General features: G+C 38.4%; 1 protein-coding gene across 2 annotated transcripts; it reads left to right on the top strand.

Annotated features, from left to right (window-relative positions):
• Positions 1 to 827: 827 nt before the first annotated feature.
• Positions 828 to 4,049, top strand: LOC101171533 (neurogenic differentiation factor 2). Of its 2 annotated transcripts, none has more exons than XM_004080381.4 (2): positions 828 to 1,212; positions 2,648 to 4,049. In XM_004080381.4, the coding sequence occupies exon 2, from the start codon at positions 2,661 to 2,663 to the stop codon at positions 3,729 to 3,731; it is 1,071 nt and encodes a 356-aa protein (XP_004080429.1). In that variant the 5' UTR covers positions 828 to 1,212; positions 2,648 to 2,660; the 3' UTR covers positions 3,732 to 4,049. The 2 variants fall into 2 exon arrangements, with proteins under 2 accessions (XP_004080429.1, XP_020567829.1); XM_020712170.2 differs by lacking the exon at positions 828 to 1,212 and adding an exon at positions 1,220 to 1,307.
• Positions 4,050 to 22,140: the final 18,091 nt, after the last annotated feature.

Below are 22,140 nucleotides of genomic sequence, written 5' to 3'. Positions count from 1 at the left end.
AATCTAATCTGGTCTGTTTGTTTTTAGAATAGCTCTATTTTAAAGCTCTTATCAAATCTTTTAGTTACCATGTATCATTTATGTCACTTTGGATCACAATACATGGACAAATAAAATTAAAGAAATTTAACTTCTTTATTTTATTCTAAAGATATATATATTTAAAACGTTCACTCTCCTTACATTTGGATTTCAACCATATTTTCTGGCCATGAACTATATATTCATCAATTATGAGGGTGGGAAAGGTCAGGTGCAGAAACATTTCAGATGTTTCAGCAAAGATGTGATCATCAGCAACACTCAGAAGATGATGCGCCTCTGGATTTCTTTATTATTCTCTCCCCCTCTTGTTCCTGATCTTGCCCCATCTCTTCGCCCCTCTTTCCAATCTGTACCTCTGCCACCTTTGGCACCGGTCCGCCCACCAGCACCTGTGCCAAGCCTGGCAGCACAAACCAAGATGCTCTGCTTAGCTGAGTTCAATTGAGTCATTTAGACAATTGCTCTCTCTGATCTTCATGGCCTGGGAATCATCCCAGGCCGCTGAAGGAATTAGGTTTCTGACATTTGATGATGGTGAAAATAATACTGTTTTAGTTATTTCACTGAAATTGTATTCCCACAGTTCTTATGGGGATTATTTATTGGCATCCGATTTTGTGAGCCGATCAGCTTATCATTATAGGGTTTCTATAACTACATCTTTTAAGGTGGTTGTTTCTCTAAATTCTCTATGTGAGATTAACCCTGTTTTTTTTCCTAACGATATAGAGGCTAACGGAGGATTTTTCCCCCACTACCATCCTCTCATTCCATTTTCTCTTTCAGCTCAGTGACAGATGGCGAGTCCTTCTCCCCGAGGGGAAGCCAGTCTCTCTGAATGCGGCCGCATGTCAATCACCCGCTCTCATGTGATGGCTCTTGCCAATGACGTGCCAGCCATATGGGCCTGGCATCAGAGCTCGTATGTAACCCACCCAGTCCTGCCTCTGAGGTACCACACGGCTCCCTCCGCGCGTCTGGGCAGAGGATAGACGCGGCTGCAGCAGACAGAGCAGGGAGGCAGGGCAAGAGAGAAGGTGTGAGGACAGACACGCAGCGTCTCGCCTGCAAGAGCAGCCGCGCAAAGGCGTGTGGATGCGGTGCCCACCTGGAGAGACATGGTATAAACAAACCGGCTCTGTCCTGTCTCTGAGCTCCACTACGGAGGTACGTTTACGCATCCGCAGGTTCACATGAAGCTCCACGTTTGTTTTAGTCTTTGTGTTGCAGCTGAGGGGGCAGGAGGGATGCTGCTACTGCTGGTGAGGAGAAGATTAGTAAATGTTCATGCATTGAGCGTCATCGATCATAAGGAACAACACGTTTTTTCCCTTTTCTTTTCTTTTTTTGTGTGATTTGATCTTTTTGATTCCAACCTGTCCTCCAAGGAGCTGATCACAAGAGATCGACTCTAATCTATTTAACTTAAATTCTATTTTATTAAACGGACACATTTCAATCGTGTGGCAAAAGTGGCATTTTTCCCTCAGAAATCGAGCAATAAAAGTCAAATTTGTGTGGTGCGTAAGCGAGTGTGCGCATGTAAGGGGGTGGGGGTGGGGGGTACATGTGTGTGTTCCTGCAGGATGAGCACCGTGGGGGTAGAAATCTCCACAGAGAGACACAGGCTAATTGACAAGGTATTGGTTGGCATTAATTACATTGTGCTTACAAGATTAAAAAAAAAAGGAAAGAAAAAACTTCACATCTGAGCTCCTGGATGCTAATGCGCCACAATAGGACTCAGCAAGCAAATACAAGGTACATTTTCTTTAAATCATGAGTCAAAACAGAATGTATTGATGTGAGAAAATCCTAAGGAGGAAAAATCTTGGTTAGAATGAAATAAAGAAATGTTCCTAATTAAACCGGTTTGAAATTATTTTCCTGACTTATTCTCAGAAGACTAAAATTGTACTTTTTATATCTGATTTGTCTTTTCAGGTTTTAAAAGGAATAGAGAATGTTTATAAATTTCAAAATGTTTCCCTCTTAGATACTGACTCCCAATACGGATAAAATATTCTTTTTCGATCCCGTGCGTTCATCAGTGTTTTGGAATGCCTTTGGGATGGTGTTTTTCGTGCGTGGACGCAGGAGGGACGCGCATTCACGGTGCGTCCCGTGGGAAATCAGAGGAAGCTTGTTGACGTGGCTCCCTGAGCCGCACAGAAGAGAAAGAGGCCGAAGAATGCCCCGCGCTGCTGATTTGCGCATGATGAACACATTTTTGTCTTATTGGAGAGATACATTGAAAAAAAAAAACGAAAATTAACAAGGAGAGGTGGAAAACTTTGAACATCAATCTGGTTTAGAACCTGCAAGGACGTGTAGTTTTAAAATTTGCTTTCATATTTTTATTTTTGACTTATATTTAAGACAAGTATAAAAATAAAGCTGTAAAAGAAGTAATACGTGCTGCACAAATGAGCCACCAAACAAGGGAAATGTTTCAAATTTTATTTTTAAAAATATAACTTTGTCCTCAAAAAGGGGAATTTCTTTAGTAACTTTTCTTGTTTTGTTTGTGTGCGTAAAACGAATCCATGAGAAATCAGTCACATAAACAGTCAAACTGCAGTGGTGATGTGCTCCTCCACAGGTTGCCCGCCACAATGTTGAGCCGTCTGTTCAGTGAGGTGCTGCCTGACGTCCAGAGGCTCGCAGCGGACTGGGTGGGGGACAATGAGATCGAGGACTGCAAGACCAAGGACGGCCACGACCGATGCGCCCTCGATGAGGACGAACTGGACGAGCCGCAGGAGGGCAGCAGCCGAGCAGAGTCTGAGATGGCCGGCGATGACGATGAGGATGATGAAGCTGAGGAGGAGGAGTGCGGGGATGAGAACAGCGGGGACAAACCCAAGAAGCGCGGGCCAAAGAAACGAAAGATGACACCCGCACGCGTTGAGCGCTCCAAGGTGCGTCGACTTAAGGCCAACGCACGGGAGCGCACGCGCATGCACGATCTGAACTCTGCGTTGGACAACTTGCGCAAAGTTGTGCCATGCTACTCCAAAACCCAAAAACTCTCAAAGATTGAAACTTTGCGGCTGGCCAAGAATTACATTTTGGCGCTTGGGGAGATTTTACGCAACGGAAAGCGTCCAGATGTTGTGAGCTACGTGCAGATGTTGTGCAAAGGCCTGTCTCAGCCCACCACCAACCTGGTGGCGGGTTGTCTGCAGCTCAACACCAGAAACTTTCTGACCGAACAGTGCACGGATGGGGCCCGCTTCCACATGCCCAGTTCTCCTTTCTCCGTCCATCCTTACTCCTACCGGTGCTCTCGACTCTCTAGTCCTCACTACCAGCCCGGCACGGGTGCGCTCAACATCAGAGGCCATTCCTACGGCTCTGGATATGAGGGTGTGTTCCCGACGGGCGGGACTTCTCCAGACTACAGCAGCCCAGACTACGAAGGCCAGCACAGCCCGCCCGTGTGCCTGAACGGCGGGCTTTCCGGGAGGCAGCAGGAGCCCCCTGAGACAGACAGGAACTATCATTACTCTATGCATTACTCCGGACTGAGCACATCCAGGCCCAGCCACAGCTTACCGTTTGGGCCCTCGGGAGCGCGCAGTGGCGTTGCGCACTCAGAAAACATTCCACCTTTCCATGACGGGCACCTGCACCATGACAGGGCGCCACCATATGAGGACCTCAATGCATTTTTCCACAACTGACAAGATTAATGATCCAAGCAGGCTTATGAACTTTACAATGACAATCTTATATTGTTCTGGAAATACAGGAGATCCCTAAAATATTTGAGACATGGAAGTGACAGAAAGCATCCTCTGATAATCTTCTGTATTCTGATGTCATCCCTGTACTGTTGTACACCCTTTCAAAGTGTGTCCACTATAATCCTGTATGCAGAATCAGTGCAATTGACATTATCAATGTACTATAAGCCAACAAGAGACGTGTTATGAAAAAAGAAAGGAAATAAAGTGTTTTATAATTGTCTGAAAATGTGAGTTATAAAAATAACCAAAAATGACTGACAAATTGTGAACTTTAATTCAAAAGACGTAATCAGGGGAAAAAAACTTCTTTTTTGTGACTACTTCTCTCCACTTTTTTCTTAAAGTATTTTCATAATCAGATTATTGTTTAATAGATACAGAGCCTTTGATTTAAAACGACCCAGTAGATTTTGGGATACTACCATAAAGCATGTAAATTATTTGAAGAACTGCTTGTTATAATGACTCTACTTGACGCAGAATAAAATAAAATAGAAATCATTAAATAATTACCTGAAATCAAAATTTGTATTTAAAAAAATATTACTTTTAAAAACAATATGGCCATGTAAAGTAAAACATTAGTGGTCAGGTCGGGATGCAAAAAAAGACCAAACAATGCATGGGGAATTGTTTATTTCATTCTGTGTTGGAAACTGATGCATTTATGAGCAACAGCTTTCCCCTTCAAAATATGTACATTTTTTCTAAGAAAACGTTAAATATTTCTATGCAAAGATACAAGGAGGTCGATTTACGAGTCCCATTAAATGGCATCACTTGCGCAACACTTTTGAAAAATTTAGATTAAGGGGAAATAAGACGCAACAAACCGCCAGGTTTTCTCATTTAGTTCTGAGCAGAGTGTTTGCCTTCAGTCAGTGGAGCCACACGCAGCTCTGTCGAGCGTGGATCAGGCCTCACACCTGAAATAATACTACGGTTTGACGCACCGGCCTGCGCTTAGTGCACGTCAACACGGGTCCCAACTAAATTTGGGTCACGCCGTTGCAGAAACATTGAAAAGAAAATGTTTTAATTTAAATTATTATTATTTTTTAAAATAATAATAAAACATTGGGAAGTTTGTACAAAAAAGAGCCTTAACAGTCAAAATAATTGAAAAGCCTGCTTGTCCATTCACAGTGAAGTAAAAGTTATTAATAAAAGTTTTGTATTTCAACAAAAAATATATCTTTTTTGTCAGACTCCTATAGCACCTTGTATATGCTAGTATTTTCTGGGCCAGTTCACATTATTGGTGATTTCTCAAGTCAATAGCGGGAGCAAGCCCATCTTTTGGAAAAGTGCCCTGGGTCCCATATGGTGGTGCCGACATCCAGGGGAAATCAGTACCGGGCACTGAAGTGTGGAAATTGTCCTGTTCGACTCTGAGAGGATAAAGGTATGGTAAATGGAAATTTGGGGTAATAAATTAAAATTAAAAAAGAATAAAGTCGTCAGATCATATGAAGGCCTTTAAGCGTATTTTTTCTCCAAATATTGATGAGTTTGTTGTGTGGTCAAAAATAACCGCCTGACTCAACAATTGGCTTGAAACATTAAGCGGGTGAAAAATATCTTGTGGCCTGTGGTTTGCTGGCACGCGCGTGCATCCACGTGAGAGCGCAAACTTACACAACTCACAGCAGGGGAAAAAAATCCAGATTATCATCAAAATGTAAATATAGATTATTGTAACATTTGTATTAATCTCAAAAGAGCAGAATTTAATAATAAAAATGTGAAACCTCGTGATATTTAAACAGCTACGGGGCAAATACAACATTAAACTTTTCATTACACGCATTTTAAAAGAAACAAAATAAGAACACAAAAAAGTATTCTGGATAAAAGCTATTTTAATTTTAGGGAAACATGTTTTAAGTTCAATCAGACAATTCGTTTTGCTCTTTCCGAATTCAATAATATATGACAATAAAGTTGTTTAAAAAAAGATTGGATGACTTGTTTGAAAGTTATAAAGTAATGTCATAATTGAAACTGAAACTGGACTTAAACTTTTTAAAATTTATTTAGTTATTTATAGATAAGCTGTGCGTCAAACTGCGCAAACGTTGATCAATTATAACTTTTCAAGTGTCCATTTCTTGCGCGCGCGGGTGCACGTGGAGGTCTGGCTAACTTCTAACCTCTCACTTAGCCTTTGTTTTTTCTTTGTTTTTTTTCTTTTCGTGAAGACAGCTCGTGGTTGGCAGAAGACCTAATAGAAGAGCCGGTGCCAAGTCGCTAAATGTCTGAGTACCAGTAAAGCCGGGGACCAGTGAAGCCCACCGCCACCGACCCGGTGCCAGCTGCGCCACGCGGCAGCCAGGCGGTCCCTGCCAAAGTGGCCCTTGTGGGAGGGACCCTGTATTTCTTTCCTAATTCACTCAGCATCTGTTCGTTATTCTCCAAAGTTAAAGCAAGCTTAGTTTCCATGCGTGGCGGAAAAGGGGGTATTCCGGTCAGGCAGGGAGGTGTTAGTTATACAACCAAACAGAATTATTAATACAGAAATATTCAATTAATCTTAATAAAAACGTTTAAAAAATGAATGTGACCTTTTGTATCTCATCAGTCCACATAATTCATTTAAATAAATAAATCAAAATATTAAATTGTAATTATTATCATTATTATCATTGATGTTGTTAATATTAAGACCTATGGAAGCTTGGGATAAACGATTTAACCTTTAACATTTATTTCAATGATAGGCCTTTTTCATTGACCTCATAAAAGCAGATGGCTTTTGAATTCTGATTAGTTTTTGATCAACAAACAGGCCAAAGTAATGCATTAAAAACCAGTTTATGTGACAAATAATGCCACGCAATTATCACAATTGAATAATCTGTCTCATGGTTCAATTTGAACACTCTGAATAGGATCAACTGGTATAAGATACCCGGACAACTCTGCAAACACAGCGCTACAGGGGCAGGCCTGTTCCACTTTAAATGCCCATCTGGACGGTTTAACTCCCATTTATTGAATTAGATAAACATTTATCGGATTATATTTAGGGATTTAACTGGAAAAAATATTTAATGGGAGTAATCAGTGTTACATGATAGGATATGGAAAGGCAGAAGTAAAGCAGTCCTCTTGATTATTCACTTCAATATGAAGGGAAAACAGGCAAATTGTGTAAAATAATATTATAAATCTCAGTGTTTGTGAGACTGGGGTGTGTAATTGTTTCCAGCTTTTCATTTTTAACTTTCGTTTTGTTTGGTGCACATAGGAATCACCTCCACTGCAGTGGGCATCAGGTACACCAGCCAGCGACCCCCCATCTATGCCACGCCCAGCTGTGTCAAACACTGAGGAAGCTGGCATGAAGCAGAATTCCACTACAACAAAGCAGCTTTTGCAATGCAAAGGCATTTTCTGAATGTGTGCGAGTCACGTCGGTCAGCATGACGAAATGTGAGCAGACATACGACACGCAATCCAATCAATAACATCGTCAAAATAAAAAGATGGGGCCTCTCCATGATGCTTTAAAAGGCTACAAAAGTATAATGTTTGATGGTGTGTTTGCCTAAGAGCAGTGCTTGAAGTGGAGCCTTTGTTGTGCATGGTAGGGTATAGAGGTTGTTGTCACTGCACAGATGGTGGAGTACATATTTTTTATTTATTTATTTTTAGGGGGGAGTGTGAAGAAATGAAGAGGGGGCGCAGAGGAAAAAAAAAAGGGAAAGGAAAGGCAAGGAGGAGGCTTGCATCTCTGATGCTGCCACGCCACGGTCACACGGGCAGCATTAATTGGCCTCCATATTGAGGGGTTTTGCGGTGCTGTGGGGTGGGCAAACTCCCAGCTGGACCTGTCAGATGCTATTCAGTCCAGCTCATTGCTCTCGCTCCTTTCTCCCCTCTGTCTCTCCTTCACCGGTTTGTTCATTTCTTCTCCTTTTTTGCTGGCCTTTTGCCAATGTCTTCCATCTCTTGTTCATCCCACACAAAAACTTACACTCACAGTTCCTCTTTTTTCATCATCACTTACTTCTTTCACAACACTTTCCCCTCCCGGCCTATCACTGCTGTCCTCACTTTTGCTTTTCTTTTTCTTCCTTGAAATTTTTTAGCATTTATGGCACATGCTCACTTCTATCTAACACGTTCAGTATCTTTAAGTACATCACACCTTTGTCGAGCTCCTATCACTGGTCACCCACGTGTAAAATCACACACAATCCCGCAGAGTTTTTCATCACCTCAGAAGACGTCATAGCAGGTGTAACTTCGGAAACACTCCAACCCGGACCATACTTTCCAAATAGCACAAAGGATGGGAAGAAATATGGAACAGCAAAACTCTCAAATGGTGTGTTTTTATGTTAAATATCACTGTATTTTTTTTCTTTTTCCATCTGTTTCTTCTAAGAAACAGAGAAAGAGAGAAGTTGTGAGGAGGAAAAAAAGGACTTTGTTACTCCACAAACAAAAAATCCTGCACGTTTCAGAGCACTTCATCAATTTTTTTGCTCAAACAGGATTTTGGAAGCTTCAGTGTTTCATCCCTTGAGGGAATATGGAGTACAAATCTGGAAAAAAGCATGATGTTCCATGACAGAAGGAAGCTTATAAAAGCAACAAGTCACCTGTGAGCTATCAGTCATCCAATCAAGCTTTGTAGCCACCCCCAACTGTATTCTTTTTTCATTGAGCTACAACTTGTAAAAATATTTTGAACTAAAGGAAAAATCAAATGTATGTTAAATAAAATCAAAATTAAGATACCTCTGTCCTCTAACATTTATCCATTCCCTTGATTTATTTCTTTTTTCCTCTTAACCAATTCTTGCTGTATCTTCCATTTTTGCAACTTTAGCTTGAATGGAAAACTCACTAACACAAATATTTTTTAATATAATGGGAAATTAATTCGGGGTTGAAGGGGGTAATATGATCTAAATCCCCAGTTGGATATATTAAACAATTTGTAACAACATGTACTGATGTACAGTGCCTTCACCCAACAGTAGCTGGGATAGGCTCCAGCAACCCAAGGACTAAGCAGATTTAAAAGATGGATGGATTAAGCAGTATATCATGATGATTTTGAATTGTGTTTTCGTTTACAAGAGACGTATAGCAAATCTGACAATAAAACTATTAAAATAAATACAACATGATTTATAAACCCAAAACAGACTTGCATTGCCCATCTGATTTCACGTTGTTTTTTTTCACACATATAAAAACCCTTCAAGGGTGAAAGTCAAAGCTGAATGTTTGCCTTCATTGACTTTGATTTTCTTTTTAACAACACATGTTTACTTATTCTCTACAAGCTTAATATTATATCCATTATTTTATGTTTTAACTGTTTAGTGAAGTGATACCTTTAGTTGCTTTGTGTGACTTTGTGATGGGCATAAAAAGATGTTGACTTTTATCTGAAAAAGAACATTTTATATTTAAAAAACGTAAAAATATTCACATTTATGAAAAAAGTTAATGTCACATGACACTGTATCTTGAACAATCTTCTTTTTTTTTGGGTGAGATGGACTTTGAAAATGTCTTGTCAAAGCCAACACTCTCAACAATGTTTTATTTTGTTTGCTTTTCAAAGCAGTAAAATGAATGACAAAGATTTTCCTCACTTTAAAATGATCTCCTCTGTTGTGGTATAAGAACTCTTGAATGATAACTATTATGAAATATTACATTTATATGAGTAAAAAAGTTGTATTATGTTGGAATCAACAGAGCTATTAATATCTTTGTTGACTAGTTTTTGTCGTTAGTCTGGAGAAAAAAATGTTTACTGATTAAAAAATACACCAGTCTTGGATTTATTAGAGCAATTGGTGACATTTCTGAATTTGGATGCAATTACACTGAGTCTTACATGCCAGTATATTAACAACATAACGTAAAATAATAATAGTATAATATTTTCAAGTTTGACTTTTCTAAATTGCAATAGCCAATTAAAAAAATGGACGTTTTAATTTTTAACCCAAAACTCTGCAATCTTTAGTGTAAAATCTAAACTGCAATGAAATGAACGAGAAGACTTGAATGAAATGTGTTTGTCCTGTGGAGTGTCTTTGTGCTGCTGCGTGCTGCTTTGAGGAATCAGCAAGGTGGGGCTGTAATGGACTAATGAACAGCTGTCGCTGGATTTAAATGCTCTTTCACACATACATAGACTGCCACAGCATCCCACATACGCATGGTTACACCATGTGCAAAGCTGCACACACACGAGCGCTTACAAATCTTCCACCTCTTTAGCTTGTCTTTACTTCCACAGGTTTTTAACTTTGTGTGGGTCTAAACATTTAAGTTATTGTTTGCCCTTTTCATGCAATATTTGATTTTAACAGAAAGCAAAACTTTTTTTGGAACATTTTCAGATACAGTGTAATCCAACCAGATATTTTTACTGGGACTGGGTGTCACCGGCAAACTAAATCAATATGGTTTTGGTTCACAAAGTAACATTGCAGTTAGATTTACATTACAATATGATTGAATTAAATATCTGTTTGTTTGATGAATTTTTCATTCTTAAATAAACTATGTCTGATAATACATTCTGTCATTAAAAGAAAAACAAGTGATTTAAACTTAAAGTGGGAATTTCTGTAAACATACATTCCTATATTAAAAACTTACAGAAAAGTATTTTTTTGCTTAAATAATACAAGATATTTCTGTGTACAAAAGGGATGAACAGAGTTGATGAATGAAAATAGCTTTTTCTAAGTGAAGACCAATTAGATTTAGTAAATCAAACTTTCCAGTCAGCCATACTTTAACTGTCCAACTCTTAGCAGTTTTCGTAGCTTTTGTTTTTATCAAACTGTGAGAAACAGAATTAAACAACAATGAATAGAAGTGGTTAAAGCAGGTTACCAAAATTGCTTTGTGTATCAATCATCTTTTTTTCCATAAATTTAAATCCCCTGATGAAATTCAATAACCGCCACTAACTTTGAGTCTTTTTTAGCTGCTGAATTTGTCAGATACCAGGAAAAGGATCTCTACAAATAATTTTATCTGAGAAATTTTCTGGTAAGTTGTCTTTGTTTTGTGTTTCTATTTTAGTTGCAATGTTGGACGGAACTATGTGTGATATCAAAAAGTGGGTGTAATGGAGAAAATAGCTCTCATAACATCCACAACTTGCTGCAAACGTGTGGAAAAAAGCTGTTATACAGTATGTCTGTTTAATATTGTTAGTCTTATATAACACGGTATCAGCTTTTACAAGATGTTGATCAGTGGTATAAATCCTACAATAATAGCCTTTTTTGTATTGAGTGTAATAAACAAAGAAAATATGTAGGGAGGCTTCTAACTAAAGTGCAGCTTTTATTGTTTTTTTAAGAATAATCCTTTTTGTACGAACAAAAATATAGAGGTATTTATCTTTTAAACTCTGAAAAGTAGAAGAACATTAACAAAACACAGATGTGGCTCAGATCTAAAACTTGTAAGATGTCCCAATATTAAGAATGCTGTACACATTACTTTAAAGTGTACCCTGTTTGTCCCCTTTGATCCAAAAAAGGAAGTAAAGTTTGTCCCAAAAGACAAAAATGATGAAGAGCCCTTTCTAAAAAATGCAACAAATGGATATTATGGCTAAAAGATGAATAGAATGAGAAACAGGGCATATTAGCAGCTAGCCTGGTTTTAAGCAAACTTTTGCACACATGGATGGAGAAAACCAACTCCAGCAAAGGCTTTGGGGCTTTCATTGTTAAACTTCTGTGTAAGACTCATTCTCAGCGCATAAAAAAATAAAATAAAATAACAGCAAAAAAAAAAATCCCCTTTTTGTAAGCAATTAAACAGACCATGCCATGCCACAGCATTTGAGAAATATACTGTCAGAGTTTGACAAAAAATGACTTTTACAAAAGCATTTTAAATTAATTATGTTTTTCTTATAGTGACATTTAAAATATACCTCATTTGTTTTATTTGGAGAATCTGATAAATGTATTAGTACTACAAAAGAACCCCAATGATGAGGCTTTTATGCTGTTCATTTTCAAACATCTAATGTTTTTTGGGGGGCAGAATAATAGTGCAGCATAGCCTCTGATCCAAGACATATGGTCTGCGTTTTAAGAAGCAAAAGCTTTTGCAGCACCTGAAGCATGTAAGCGGTCATGTGAATTGATGGAAAATTACTAATAAAGCAGGATTGGAACTCTGGAATATTGTTTGTGTCCAAGGAACCCCAAATTCTTGTTCTTTTCTAGATTTTTTTGGATCTATTTTCCTTCAGACTATGTTTATTATGCTATAGTGTCTGTTTTTTATAATCTGTGCAATGTGTACAACTATGTATTATAACCTCTATGCCTTTCACTCCTGCTTTTATTTTTACATTGTGAGCCAAATTCGACAAATTTGAAAAATTAAAACCAGTCACAAAATTGCCAGCCATCAAAACTACACATCAGAGCTAACGTGCACGAGTGCGAGTATCCACCAGGATGAATAAATCAACACCATCCCCTAAATTAATCTCTCTCAAGTCAAAATTTTATTACAGATGAGTTTGGACATCTCCATGGCAACAGAAATTCCACCGCCATTCCCAAGTGAATTCGCAACCAGCATGCGCGTACTGACAGCGTTGCGTGCCATGTACACTGTGTTCACTGTACACCTGAGCACAGAAACATTCACACGGCACACATGGACATGCATGCAAACAATCCCATCCCACACCAAAACAAACGGGACATTTGAGTCATCGCTCATGCCGAATATTTAAATGTCACATTCTTCACTCCACTAACTGACAGCTCAAGTTTGTCCATCTGCAAGCAAGCAAACACACACTCTAACCCACATACACACAGAGAATCAGCACACTTTGAGTCTGCTGTATTCTTGGTCTTTCCAGTTGGCGGCGGCCAGACGCGGCGGGGCTGGCACAGCCAGAGTCAGAGTGCCAAGGGGAATGGAGCGCCACATGGCACGTTCATGGCGGGGCCAGCTGGGGGGGGGAGGGGGGGGGGTGAGGGTGGGTGTGTGTGTACACATTTCTGTGTGTCAGACAGGGGGTTGGTGGAGGGGTGGTTTTGCATCCTAAATTCCACAACATCTGTTCAATAGGCAGCACCATATATACCACTAAAGCTGGTGTGTTTACAGGCAGCCATCTCAACAGCGGGACAGTGTTTAATGGGCATGTGCGGGAGCATGTGGATGCAAAGGTGTTATGGAAGTGGGGGAACAGGATAATGACGCTGGATGTTGAGGGCAAATTTCAGTTTTTCTGTTGTTGGCTGTCGCTTTGGAACTCCACGATTGGTTCAAAAAGCTCAAAAATTAAACAAGAGCGATTCAATTTGCCTCCCATATGGCAGTTTTGCTCGAGGCTGATTTATGGTGTCTGACTGAAGATCATAATTTGTAGTTGATCACAACAACTGGGCTACGAGTAATTGCAACATCATCTTCCTGCAGTTCCTAAGCCAGTGAACTTGCTGTGTACTGGTGCAAGGGGAGTTGTCTCCCTCCTGAGCTGAGAGTTCACAGAGAAACTGTGCGTGAAAGCTTCAGGACTTTTCAGCTGCTTGCCCCAAAAGAGAAACCTTAGTCAAAATAGAGCCATTCCAACAGAACATGCATGCAAATGCTTACAGCAAAACATACTGTATGCATGCATATTCGCTGACTCTCTCCCCACCCATCCCCTCGTCATCCCTGCTGGCACTTTGGGGAAAAGCGCCTCCTCCCACTCCCGTTTATCCCTCCCCCCGTCCCCCACCCATGGCAGCCAACGTCCCTTGCAGCGTGGCGTACCATCTGTTGCCCCCCCATCCTTGCCACCCCCCCACCACCGAACACCATGCCACCCTTTACCCCATCTACCATTCCACCCATACAGCAGCTCTGCAACCCGTCTTTGGAATCACCAAACAGGAAGATTTAAAGAAATCCATCAGAGCTTCAACTAAATTCCCCTCAGTTAAAAAAAAAAAAATTCTACTTGCAGGAATCTGACATTATAAACTGATGGTCTGGCAACACGTATACATCATTTAGCATGAAGCTGTAGAAAGATGATGCACAAACTGCACGTGAAGTTGTACAGCAGGAGAGAACACATAGGGTTTGCTGATTACTCCCATGAATGTTTAATCTGAGAGACTTTAATAGGGATGAGGTCTGTAAAACCTCCTCCAACACCTCAGGCTAAAAGTGAAATCATGCCAAAAGCCTAATTAAATGTTTTTAAACCTTTCCCCTTGGAGAGGGCAGAGAGTTGTTTCACCCCAGAGAGTGTTTGTGTGTTTCTCTACAAAGAAGTTGCTTAGTATGGACTCTATGTGCCTCGGAGAGCATCACAAGGGTAGGTTGTGGTGTTATCTTGCACCTTGGCGTATAAACTAAATGCTATCTGATAGCTTTGGCATCATGAAGAAACACGTTTCCTATTATCATTTTTTTACTTAGAATTACCATCCCTGTTGTGATCATACACTACACGATTAGCATGATCCTTCTTTCTGTCAGTCTTTGAATTTTTTTTTATCTTAAATTGTTTTAAACATATGACTTCACATTGAAGAGTGTCATTAAAAGTGAAGTATCTTTACTTTTACTTTACATAACAGACAAGAGAAACTTTATTATGATTCATCAGAGGTTACATACCTTAACCTTTACCTCCCAAACAAGCAGGTTCTCTGTTGACACTGCAGCAGCCTGACATTTGACAGTGTGGTCACCTCTGAAAAGGAGGCAGGGAGTCAGGATGCTTACTCATATGTTTAATGAGCAACTGCAATGCCGGCTTCAAGAAAGCAAGAAAATTAGGGATGAAAAGCTCAACTAGTTAGACCAGAGGTGTGCAAACTACGGCCCCGAGGTCATATGCGCCCAATTAAACTATTTAATTTACTGTAACTATTTATTTCTGATCTGCCAAACTGGAATAAATTCTATAGATAATCCTAAATAATGTCTTATTTTCCCAGTAATTTTGTTGTCTCCCCATAGATTGTGCACTACAAATAAATTGACCTTTGCCAAGATGCAGAAAGTTATTCTACATTCATGAGGATGAAAGATTTGTTGTTTTTCTGATGTTCATGTGTGTTTTCTGAGTCGGACAGTCATTTTTCCGATCATTTATACTCCACATGAACGCACCATTTTTCTAATTTTGTGTTTTTTTCTGAGGGACATCAACCCATTGATGCAATTGGCGCAAAAATGAGAACAATATCCACAGTTTTGAAATAAAAGATCTGTTATAAAATATATTTTAAACAAAAATAAAGTAGATTTTGTCCAGATTTCATCTAATTTCTTACTCTAATGAGGTAGTTTACCAAAACACTCCTTGCATCTGGTTCTGGTCTGTTCCTTCTGTAAAATTTTAGAACCCGTTTTGGCCCATGAGTCAAAAACTTTGCCCACCCCTGAGTTGGACAATCCCTGCTACTTGGTGACAACATTATCTATGGGCTTGTCAATCTATTACTGACTCAAAAGGCTTTTGGGCAAAACACAAGATTGGAGGAAAGTAAAAAACTGGGAAACTGGAAATATTAGAGATTAACTTCATAGCAGAAAATTATTATTGACTTTAGACAGAGGACTGTAGTTTCTTTCAACTAAATCTGATTAAACAAATGTTTCATTTTAAATTTACTTTGTACATTTAAACAATTAAAGATTTTCCTGCCTCCTTTTCCAAAGCGATACATTCTTTTCAATTTCCAACCATCTTCTCTGAAATTAATATGAATTCAAATCACATCATTCTGATTATACGCAGTTCTTTTAACCCTTGTGCTATCCTAGGCACTTTAACATTGGGAGTTGGGTCATCTAGACCCACTAGACAGTGCGCTGAACCTTTTTTCTTCAATGATTTGTGATCTTCACAGGTGTCCATGGATTACATGAAATCTTTCCACCTTTATCCAACTTTGTCGTGGTAGGGAAAACAGGTTAATGCAAGGGTGGGGTCATCTAAGATACCAAAAAGGTTAAACCTGGAATTGTTCTGCCTATAAATTCAAGTCAGACTGAAGCCAATGTTAGGAACAAACCTGCATCTTCAATGTTTCAATTTGATGCAATCCTAAAAGTCTAAATTGCTGCAATTCCTCATAAGACATTTGGAGGCATGTTTCAGAGAGGGGCATTGACTCCCTTGCCAAAAAAAATAAAAAAAAATATCAGTTTTTAAACTGAAAAAAAACACCCTGGTTTTTGGGATCTTCTTGATGAACATAATTTTTTTCTTCTAATTTATTAACACAATGATAACTTAATTAATAACATAAATAAATGACATTTTGATTTTATTATTATTTGTTAATATTAGTGTATTCTTCTTATTACAAATGTTAATATTTTTAGTTTGGCAGGTTGGTTGACCAAAGAATGCTTTCTCTTTATTTGGTTTCATCCAATCTGTCATTTACAGCATTATGTTGAGGTGTTATTTCCCAGTTTTGAGTCCTTTCACAGACCATGTCCAGTGAATAAGTTTGGAACGGAAGGGTTCAGTGAGAAATAATTTATGTCTGGATATATTTATCTCCCTATACAAATGCAAGACACCAACTTGCATTTACAATTAGATTTTTTGGGATGTATAATATTAAATTCTTGGACAAGTTTCTAAAATTGTAGTTAAATATTTGTTCTCTTTTTCAATTTCCCTTTTGTTTTGATATTTTTCATTTCATTAAACTTGTTGCACCTTTTCAAAAGATGCCAAAACTTCTTCCTCTGCAAGGTGATATTTTTGTTTATTTCATTTCCAGAGTTGGACTGCTAAAATGTACTATATTTGCTAACCCATATGGTGCAAAATGTATTTAATTTAATAAAAAATATTCTGAGCAGAGGAAATTGTATATTTGCAATTAGTTGTGGCTTTTCTCTATATACCAATTTGTAAAATCCACCATTTGACTTTAACAAATGTGAACTGAATGACATCTAATCACTTTGACATGAAAATGACAAGAAACACACATAAACTGTATTGAACCAGTATTAAATAAGTTAGATATAAAATACATGAATGAGTTGGATTTTAAAAATCCTGTAGTTGGACAAAATTTAATTTTGACTGCACTTCTCTGCTTCCTTCATTTGCATTATTACTGTATTACTTACAATGACCCCCCTTACAGTGAAATGATGCAGTGGACATCATTTGAATAATATATGTGCATGATAACCATGAAGTTAATCTGAAATATTTCTGATGTATGCCAAAAACAAACTATTGAATAATTTTTCCACAATGCTTAGGTTGAATTATTTTACATCCCATTTCATTCCATGGAGTGAAGCATTTTGTATCAACACATGTGTTGTGATGATGCACTGACATTTGCCATTGTTTTGCTTGCATAAAGGCACAACCCCATGAGTCTCCCTGGAATGACTCTGGCAGTAAGGTTCAGGGTCATTCCAGCTGATTCCCCTGATTAAAGCAACAAATTAAAATTTATATGCTGCATTTGCCAAATTAAAACAATAATAACAAAGGATGAATGCTTGACCTCAGTAGACAACCTTTGTCACATGAGCAAGAGTTTGTCTGGAAGACAGTCACATGCTTTGGGCATGAAATTTAATTTGGCATTCTTGCCTGGCATGGAGCCGATAGTGGCTTTTTTGGTGGTTCACAGCTTCATCAATAAACATTGGAAGGAAAATTGTTTTCATAGGCATTATTTATTATTTTTTATGGTATATTTTATGTATGCACTATCCAATTTCAGAAAATTATGTCCACAAAGTTCACCTGCAAAAGTGAAGCCAAGGCTTGCCACTGTGGTCATAAAAAGTAATCCCCCTTGCCTGGGTGACAACAGAGTCCACGTACACAAGAAAAGACGGATAGATGAAGAAGGAGCCACTGCTGTTGGACCATTCATCTCAGGTGAATGAGAAAGGGCTCAACAATAACAGCTCATCTATCAACCAGGGACACTCCTAAGCCTCCTGGAAAAGAACCAAAGTCCATCTCTAGCCATTTTCTCCTCTCATTTGTCACACAATTCTGTCCAAAAGTTTGATTTAGACTGGTTATGCCTATTTTTGTGCTTCAAAGTGTCACATCCCTCTGTGCAGATGTGTTCAAAGCTGAAGGAATTAAACAAAAAGAAGAAGAACATGTGTTCACGTATATGAGGAAGAGAGAGTGGGGGTAAGGTAAGCAGCTAAACAGCAGCTGTCGACCTAATTCCTTCTTAACGCAGTGCTTGTGCTCTGATTAAGAAAACGATCTGGCCTTTAATTTTCTCCTGACACGGGCTAATGCTCTGTGTCTCAATCGCCTATTCCAGTTCTGTAATACAACAACCTGGAAAGCTAATCCAGGAAATCTTTGAACGTGAAGGAGTGAACAACTCATGAAAGAAGAGGAAGGAATAACGATTTTTTTAAACAGAACTTATATTATGAAACAAAAAGCAATAACATAATGTTGATTTTGCTGTAATACTCCCTTCCTTACGTTTGCAAAGAAAAAAGGAAAACATAATAATTTCTTTAAATTACATTGTGCTGTCTGTTCTTTTTTAAGTAGGTTGCAACTTCAGAGTGAAAATGTCTATTTTCTCATTTAAAAATAATTAAAAGGATACATAAATAATATACTTTAATTTACTTCACATATGTAGAACCAGCAGTTGTAGTAAGAGTTTAATAGTTTTATTGACAAACCAATATCTATACCCTACAAGTCACTTTCTCATCTCCAAGCACACTTGATTTAAAAAAAAAGTTAATGAAAACAAATAAAATCATATAGAAAAATATTTTTTCTTTTGCCAATTCTTTACATTTTAAGGATTTTATTTAAGTAACAGTGCTTTTCTTCAATATGGTTCACAGAGTTGCATCTGTTGTGCTGATTAGAAGAACAGGAAGTGCTGCCATTAAACCTTTTGGTAAACACAAAAAACAAGTTCTTGTCTTTATTGGGTAGACATGAATTGATTGTTATCCCTGCAGTAAAAAGAAATTATGCAAATATGGTATGAATCTAGGAATGTTTAAAAAAACGCCTTCTACAGTATGTTTCTTCAACATTTTGCGTTGAATTTAAAGATAATATCAGATTATGACTTCATCAGTTTGATGAGAAATGTCCTGACGAACACTGATTTCCCTTTTTAAAGCAAATTCCCATCCTTTTGCTCAATTTATTATAACAATAGGAATAACTCTTAGATGAACAAGTATGGGGTTGTTAGGTCCCTGCCATGGAGATTTGATGTTACGGCACTGGTGTAAGAACCTGTTTTCCTGCGACCAAAAAAGGTAACCTACATCTATGAGCAACCCCATAGTCAATGTAATGAGTTTTACAGAAAATAAAAGACTAATCATTTACACAAACGATTTAGGATCATATTATGAGAAAACGTTATTTATGATTTATGGTAATGTTCAACCCAAACTGATATTGCTGTGAATCCACTCCAGTACTTTACAGTTATACATCTGTAACACTGCAGGATGTAAAACTGATTTTATTGGGATTTAATTATGAGAATGAAAATGGGAAACTACAGAATTGTTCTGAGTCTCTCAGCTAGACCAGACAGTCAATCAGTAGTGGTGGCAGAACACAGGTTTGTTGAATTTGGCATTTTCGTGTGCCTTTCTTCTGAAGTGGTAAACTCAAGATCCAGCTCTTGTTTTGTAGACTGAGGATTTGTGAGAGGACTCAAACAAATACAAGAATGGCGCTAAACCTTGGGCAAATTACGAGGTGCGCCAGTGTTTTTGCAGCAAACACACTCCATTCCAATGGCCATGTGGAGTGTGTGCAAGGGAGGTGGCGTTGCTAGGAGCACCAGGTTGTGTGCAGACAGCGGTAACAGAGTAGAGACGGCAGTGGCAGCCTGGCAGTGGAGAAGAAAGGAGTGGAGCAATGCCAAGAAGATTCCCCCTGAGAGATTGTAGAAAGAGACTGACAGAGAGGGAAAGAAACAGGAAGAGAGCACACTGATAGGATCACTGAAAGGATACAAAAACAAATACCACGACAAACAAAGAATCCTAATATCACCACATCTAAATGTGATATAAGGCTAAGAGGGTAGTTAAGAATTAGAAGGACAGCTTTGAGGTCTATAAGCTATAATAGCACGGATGTAAAGAAATAATGGAACAGCGGGAGGGAGAGGATGGTTTACAAGGTTGACTGGAGGGATGAGCAAAAGAAAGAAGTAGAGTGAGACGATCTGCTGGGGCTCAAATTTGCCATCAGCTCCTCATGTCACCCATCCGTCAGATAAACTCTTTCCCAACCAAATCACATCACATCTTCGCCCCACACTTACCCTGCTGAGCCTCTCCCTTGTTTTCTATTTGTTGTCTCCTTTTCCAATTTCCCTCTTCCTTCTTCCTTCCCCCTTTTTTTTGGTCTTTACATAGAGCCGTGTGAACAGGCTATGCAAATGAGATGGTTATTACCCCACTGCTCATCAAGGCGCGCAGAGGAGACATTAATAGGCTGATGAATATGCATGTGAATTTGTTAATTAAGTTAATTATTCTGCTGAAAATGCATTCGTCTTCCAAGGACATCTTCCCCAGGATTTCAACCTGCTCCACTCATTAGTCATGCGATATTTCATACATAGAGCGAGGAGGAGGGAGGCAGACAGTGGGAGGGAGAATGATGGGAAGAGGTGTTGGGTGAAAATAATGCATTTTAGACTGATCAGAGCTCACAATGGGATGTGTACTAACTACTCATAATAGGGAACCAAAACAAAGTTTCCATTATTTAAAAAAAAGAAACAGAAAAGAAATGTTAACTGGAGTAAATGATCTCCATTTTCAGCCTTTTTTGTGTGGTGCCTTCTATCTCACTAGTTACTTTTCCCTAATTGCTTATTAAAACCCTCTTAAATGAACTTTTTGTGCCAACTTTCCAACACATTAATTAATTGTTGTAGCCAATTAAGTGCGGTTGTGCAAATGAGCCTCATCACAAATGGTCCTATAGGGCCTAACCCCTCCTTTCTCTATCCCTCTTCCTCATCTCTTGCTGTTCCCTCACTTCACCACCCTCCCCCTAGTCCTCCCAGCTGCCCATGCACTTCAAGGCACTCAGTGCCAGGGAAGCAGAAACTGTCCTGATAATGCTTCACAGTTTTCTGGACTATTTCCAGACTTCAGGCTCACTGATCTCAAACTTGTATAAAGCAAAAGACACGGATGATTCTTTTTTTTTTCTGCATCTATCTGTTAAAGATTGTCCTTGTCAATTTACCACAGTAGACAAACAGAATATATGCAAATGTCATTGAGCTTAATGTGTGGCAATAGAATCAAAAACGTATCTGAGGTAAACAGAAAACATAAGAAAAAAAGGAAAGTTAGCTGTTTTCACATCTTCATCTCCTGTCAACATGAAAAGATGTTTACCGTATTTATATATCTCTATGTTTTGGTTTTAATCGACTTTTATGTCTCAAAACCAGTTTTTATTAACAATATCACATATTGTTTTATTAATGAGAAATGTACAATCTCTTACTATTGTTTGTATTTCATGCAGAAATGCATCTAAATGCTTCATTCTCATGTATCTCCTGGGAAATCTTTGGCAAATTTGTTTGCTTTTCATATGATGCTTCATAGATGGAGCGAAAGTAAGTTAGAGCTTCACAAGGGTCAGACCATCTGTTGTAAGACCCCCCGCTGCTTCTTGTCAATAACATTTTCTTGTAACTGCTTCCACGGCCGGGTGGCAGTCACGCCGCCAAAGCATTTTAGAGTGATCAAAAAAGGTTTGGAAATGAGAAATCCATGTTTTTTGAGGAACAACTCAGACACGTTTGTACAAAATTTTTTTGCCCTTTGAAAATAAATTTGAATGTTAGCCTTTTGTATTCCAAAACCTTTTTAATATATGTTCAGGTTCCTTACAAATGGGAAAAATGTGGAATGGAACTATTTAAATTTTAAAAGACTTACATAAAAATTACATTTCCATAAATATGCTGGTGAAATATAGGATTTATTCTTGCCACTTACACTTTGGTGAACTGCAGCCATGTTGAAAATCATATTCTTTAAAGTTTTAACTTTTGTTTTTGGATGCAGCCATACCTGCACAAACATCATCATCTGATTGTACCATTGATTCTCTTATTCCTACAATGTCATGTTCTTTATGATAAAATGTGTACAGTAGTGTTAATATTCATGGATTCATTGTGTAGTTTTTCAAAGACTGGTCAAATCCTACACGTTTCTTTCTAAAATGCTCAAGTTTTTGGTAGTTTTACATCCAATAATGCGAGTGATCTGCTGCCAATATACAAGTGATTAACCCACTTAGCTGTGA

This window comes from Oryzias latipes, chromosome 19, assembly GCF_002234675.1.
Source record: "Oryzias latipes chromosome 19, ASM223467v1".
Taxonomy (NCBI): Eukaryota; Metazoa; Chordata; class Actinopteri; order Beloniformes; family Adrianichthyidae; genus Oryzias; species Oryzias latipes.
The sequence above is the reverse complement of the archived record's forward strand: the minus strand, read 5'-3'. Positions and strand labels throughout refer to the sequence as shown.

Bases quoted from the DNA above. Each gene is read 5' to 3' on its own strand.
- LOC101171533 (XM_004080381.4), top strand. From the start codon at position 2,661: ATGTTGAGCCGTCTGTTCAGTGAGGTGCTGCCTGACGTCCAGAGGCTC.